This window comes from Ambystoma mexicanum, chromosome 1p (genome assembly GCF_040938575.1).
Source record: "Ambystoma mexicanum isolate Mex_15411 chromosome 1p, UKY_AmexF1_1, whole genome shotgun sequence".
NCBI classification, from domain to species: domain Eukaryota; kingdom Metazoa; phylum Chordata; class Amphibia; order Caudata; family Ambystomatidae; genus Ambystoma; species Ambystoma mexicanum.
In genome coordinates, this window is record NC_090921.1 from 113,218,266 (window position 1) to 113,224,265 (window position 6,000).

Below are 6,000 nucleotides of genomic sequence, written 5' to 3' on the forward strand. Positions count from 1 at the left end.
CACCTCTCCCTACTCTCAACAGCTGCCACATCTCTAATCTCCTCTTTCTTTCCAGCCTCTGCTCCTTCCACCACTCTCTAGTCTTTTGCCTGCTCCTAGACCCCACACTGCCAAACTTGGTTCCCCTGGGGTGTTTAAAGGGCTCTCCCCCCTCAACGTTGGAAGGGTCTTCAGAAAAGGCCTTGCACCTTCATTCTCTTACAGACAGGGCTGTCATTGGTTATGGTGCCTAGGTGCACCTGGGTCTACTTTACTCTTAGCAGGTGGGACCAAGTCCGCCCTGTCCACCTTCTTGGAAGCAAGTAATCACTTTATGACCCACTGCTTCGCTACACATTTATACTTTTTTTGTGATGCCCAGTCCCTGGGGTATCACGGCATTTGATATGCTGTACTGAGAGCTCTTACACTACCACAATGTGAATTCAATCCTGGATGAGGCTCTGGCCCAGATTCACCCCCCAAGCCTAGATGTGGAAGCCACGGCAAGGCTTGAAACTCCCATAACAGCAGAGGAACTAGAGGCCACAATTAGCGGGTTACCTACAGGCAAAACACTGGGCACGGACGGGTTGCCTAGTGAGTTTTACAAGGAATACAAAGCCGATATAGTGCAGCCATTGGTGGCCATACCCAATGAAGCGTGGGAAACCGGGGGTTCTCTTGGCGACGCTTAGAGAATCCATTATTATACCACTGGTCAAACCAAACAAACCAGAGATGGACTGCGGGTCATATAGACCTCTGTCACTGCCAAATCAAGACAGCAAAATACTCACTGCCCTACGTGCTAATAGACCAGGTTCATGTCTGTCAACACACTTTTTTTGGGACTTTAGACTTTGCCACTCTCGTCAACCTCCCTTGATCGGGTTCACTCTTGCCAACTTCACATTCACAATTGTTCAATGTCACTGGGATTCACTTCTCTTTTTTCACAGAGTTTATAGAACAAAGTCCTTTGATAGTACTGGGATTTTGCTTGACCCTCAGTATGACAACTTTGACCTATTTCGGTGGTCCTCCTATGGCCTCTAGGTTTCTGTAGTTTTGCTCAGATGGGGCTCGACCAGAGTATCTTGAGTTAGCACCCACGTAACGTCAAGCAGAGCGCAATGTTCACTTAATGCGGAAAGGAAGAGTATAGCTGTTTGAGTCGAGGCAGAGGGGCGAGGTGGATAGGTGTTAGGGGAGGCATGGTTAGTTCATTGTTTGAAGTAGGTGAAAGAAATGGATTAGTGGGAGTTTCAAGATGTGAATTTTATGATCGAGATAGGAAAGGAGGAATTTGTAGCATGTTTGGAGAAAGTGATGGGAGGGGCGAGTTGGAAGAGCAACATGAGTGAATGCATACTAGGAGTGTACTGCAGAGTGGAGATACAGCACAGTAATTGGCAAGCTAGGAGTACTCACAGGTGCAACAGGGAAGGAAGCCAAAAGCAGGGGCAAAGAGGCTGGTCACCAGCTGCTCTTCACCCTTCCGCCCTTAACTGCGATGCCCCTGGCTGGATACCCCTCAGGAGTTCTGAAGTGATGTCACATGCTCTTGTCACCTCATTGCCTTGTCCATCAGTGGTTCATCTCTCTGATGTTGTCCCTGGTGTTGCTGGGATGAGGAGATCGACTTGCTGATTGCTGTTCCCAGAGAATTGGGTTGTGGCCTTCAGATAGAGAGTGAACCGAATCAAGATGGGTGCAGTAAGTGAAGTGCATCGTCAGAAAGTACCTTTTCCAACTGCATAATCTCCACTGTATCATACTGTACCCAACATTCACCTACAGAGCCATGGCTATGGTATCACTAGTATTATAAAGACTGTAGTTTCTCATAAAGTAATCCAGAAAGTCAAGATGTTGGCTTAGGCCAAAGAGTCCAAAATGCAGCTGCAACTACTCCTCATGAAACGGTCTGAACATAAGAACAGCATTATGAGCACTCCATTGACTATCCATCAAGAAAAGGATACATTTCAAAATCCTCTGCTTCACCCATCGCTCTTACCATGGAAAGCGACCACTATCATTCAGAAGGAAGTTCCAGCACTACACACCTTCCAGAACACCAAAACCCAGTAATAGCACTTGTCTGAGCCCCCAACTTCAATAAGAAACAATCAGGAGGGTCCTCATTCTCCTTACTAACCACAAAGCTCTGGAACACAGTACCTAAGCATCTCCACCTGGAAGTGAACCAGCTGACATTCACGAAACCGCTCAAATCTTGGCTCTACACTGATCTGGAGAAAGCAATAAACTACGATCTACACAAAATGGCACTTCCTGATTCCTACACCATGTTCAGGACTCGCACAAGGAGCTCGGCCAGTCTTCTAAACCACAGTTTAGTGTCAGACCATTTTACTTTTTTCCAGTTATGGAAGAACACTCACAGCTATCTCTTCATACCAAACATGAACAGGTGTCACCTTTGACAAGTAATATCCCAATAAAATATTGTCTTAATCCTTAGCATCAATTCCCAACTAGGAAATGGATTCCCATACATACAGTATTGCAATCCGCAGAAGAAGACCACTCATGGGTTACTCAGCCAGCCTGCAGAATCCCCCTTTTAAGGGACACTGGACCTCACCACAATTCTCTCAAGCCTAGTTAATTTACAACCAAGAACCGGGAAGTAATCAACCCCCAAACACTCCCTTTTCTCCCACCAGACTCTTCCCTCAACTAAAATCTTGCAACCCTACATTTCACCCTTATCTGACAACCCACCAGGTCTAGTCTACAGACGCCTGCCCGCAACCACACTAATCGCTACCTTTAAAGCTAACTTGCACCAATGGATACCATACTGCAAAGTCCACAGTATTTTTCATATTGGCACACAGGTAGTAGGTACTTCCAACATGCCACAGGTTTCCAAATCTGCCTTTCCGCTATCAAGACTAAATATATACCTCCCCCAACCGTTTCTCTTACAGAGCCACATACAGCGAGACAACATTATTAGCAGATGAGTGATATAGAAGACCCCCTCACTTATCTAGAAATGACTTATTATAATCATACCTGATACTTTATACCCATGGGGACAGCTCCCCACATTACACAGCCCACCAACAAATTAGGTTAGGTCTGGGTCTACATCATTAATGGCTCAGACTTAAATGAACAGGGAAGGGTCTCCTCCAATTGCATAAAAGGTATTGGCAGCTAGGAGATCCATGTTCAGTGTCCATGCATCGGATTGGGCTAATAGCACACAGGAGGAACGGGTATGCTGCAAAATCAATAGGACTCTGTAAATTATTGGTTGGGATTCATACACCATTTAAGGCAGCGTTGTCCAACTCCAGGTCGAGGGCTGGAACCATGTCAGATTTTCAGGATACCCATCATCAATGTTCATGAGATAGGTTTGCATACAAGGATTCTAAACGTATGCAAATGTATTCTCATGATTATTGAGGGATATCCTAAAAACATCAGGATTCCAGCTCTGGAGTTGGACGACCCTGATTTCCGTAATGGTGTTCAATAGCGTACATGTTCTTATCAGTTTGATCTAGCAATCTTCAGCACATACCATCATATAGCAGAACAAACTACTGTGAGAAAAGTGTATGTGCCTTGCAGCTGAGGTTGTGTGGCAAGAAGCCAACGGTAGGGCCGAAGCTGTGGTATTATCTTGGCTCGTTGCAGTGTGACTCATTATGCCAGTTTGGGTAATATGGATGGTGGGCATGGAAACGTTGTTAGGCATCCAGGCTAGGTAGCTGTGCTATTCAGTGTCACTCGAGTGGTGTCCCTGTGATCCACGTTTTCACCATACTGTCTGGACAACCTAATGCATCTACAAATGTTTGGTTCCTGCACTGCTAAGATGCTGAATGCAGATATTGTCATGTGCTGCAATCTAGTTGTGAACGTACATTTGTTTAACTGATTTCAAGACCTCCTCCACCACACAATGCATTGGCTTGTTTTTCTGCCTCCTTGTCACAACGTGGTTGAACAGAATGTTGCTCCACCGTATCCTCGGGTAGAGCATACGAGGGTTGGTAGGATAGCCAAGGCCTCAGATTACAGTTTCTAAAACAAAGAATATCTTCTTTTTTTCGGCAGGTTTGTAGAGATTCTGGCTGCTGCCGGATGCAGCTCACCGTCCGACAGGAGCACAAGAGGACCATCAACATGTACCTGGACCACGGTGCAGAAGATGTGAGCACCACCGAGCAGTGGCATCTCCTTCGCTTCGACGAGGAAGCCCTGGAGAGAATGGCATGGCAGGGTTCAACTTCCATCATACCCCTCAAAGATGTTTGATGGATAACAGAGTATTTTTGTATTAAGATTAATCTGCCATATGAAAGGAGTGGCAGGAATATATATATAAATTTGATACTTTAATCTCTTGGACATATTGTTTTATTTCCACACTGATTAACTTGATACTGTAATCTGCAGCCGGTTTATTTTCTCTAGCAACTACATTCTCCGGACAACAGTCATTATGCGAAGCAGTATCTACCTTACAACTGAATAATCTAGGCAAACTGATTAGCTCAGGGAGAGCGGGGGTCTGGAAGGTCACACTTGGAAAGCAGGTACATACACTCTTGCTCTGCGTCCCCTCCCCCCTTCAGAGGCCCACTCCAGCGTAACCTGGTAAGAAGCCATGATCAGAAGTCATACAACCTCAGCAGCAATGGCGTTTCAATACAAAGCCCATATACCTCACGTTGACACTGACGCCCGTCCTAGTCTAATCCCAGTTCTTTGCTGTACACGTCCGTTTTTGTATTGTACACTCCCAATGAGATACATAGTTCTAGGCTGTAAGTAGCTTGCAATTCCCCAGCTAATTCACCAGGTTTTCAAGTAATGCTGTAGACTCAATGTTCTATTTGTGACTGTGTTGTCGAGTGCTGGTTACCTGGACACATTTTACAGCACCAGCATTTATAATGCATTGCCTAAGCGTACAAATGCTTCCCCTTCCCAGGCAGCCCTCACTCAGGCAGAGAGCACGAGCTTTTGCTGCAGAAGAGCTCGCTCACACGCCTGGAGGACAGTACCCGTGTAGCAACATTCAAAACTCAAGGAACATGGCGAGGATCACAGTACACCAAGCATAATGGAAAGAACCACGTTCTGCTGTGTTGAAGCAAAAGATGTGTAACTTTACTTTTTTCAAGCGGAGGCTACTTATATGCCAATGTTTTCAAGCTGCCCGTCAACTCCCATCATTGCCCGTGAATTTCTCCGATTTAAAACTCATTCCACTTTAGTGACTTTGTAAACTACACTGTAGATCTGTGTGCCTGCTGTAGAGACCTCAATGTTACCAGCACAAATGCCTCACTTTCATTATTCCAGGGTTGATAAATGTTGCATTTGAGTCGGGGCAAGAAGAGACTCTGCTAATGTATTGATGTGCCAAAATGCTGTCTGTAGTGTGTTCTATAGAAGTTTTTATTGTTGGTTGTATAGCTTACTGCAGCTTTTGTTAAATCACTTTATGACGTGTTAATTCGCAAGAATCCACTACAAGTACATAATGTGAAATGCTGCGCTCCTCACTTCAATATTCAATGAATTTAGTTCTTCTAAATCAGCTGTTCTCCAACCATTTGCTAGCACAGGATATTTGCCATTGCATGCCCCCTCGAACCTGTGCATGACATGTGGATTTTGTGTGTTTGTGCTGTGGGGCTGTGTCCCTAATCATCTTAACCCAAGGCAGGCCCACCACTTAAGAAGCAAGTGTACGTTTATACGTAAAGCAGGTTTATTGTAGTCATCCGGGGAGGGTCTAGATGAAGCTGTAGTCAACTAACCAGAGTCTCTCCAAACCACTTAAGTCGACGTATTATATACATTTTTGCAACAGTTAAAACACTCCAATAATTTATATTACAATCCACCCCCCAAATGTGATTGGTTAAAACCTATACAAAATAAATCCCATCCCTCTCCAATTCCCCCCGATTCTCATTGGGGGTCCTTATGTTAACTACCATCTTTAGCTCATGTGTA

At 45.0% G+C, this 6,000-nt stretch overlaps 1 protein-coding gene across 2 annotated transcripts in view; it reads left to right on the top strand.

Annotated features, from left to right (window-relative positions):
• LOC138566825 (diamine acetyltransferase 1-like) overlaps nucleotides 1–4,378 on the top strand; it is a 355,000-nt gene extending 350,622 nt beyond the window's left edge. For both annotated transcript variants that reach the window (XM_069644517.1, XM_069644511.1), the window contains exon 7: nucleotides 4,087–4,378. In XM_069644517.1, coding sequence (XP_069500618.1) covers nucleotides 4,087–4,287 — 201 coding nt within the window. In that variant the 3' untranslated portion in view covers nucleotides 4,288–4,378. The remainder of the gene's footprint in view (nucleotides 1–4,086) is intronic.
• The last annotated feature ends 1,622 nt before the right edge of the window (nucleotides 4,379–6,000 follow it).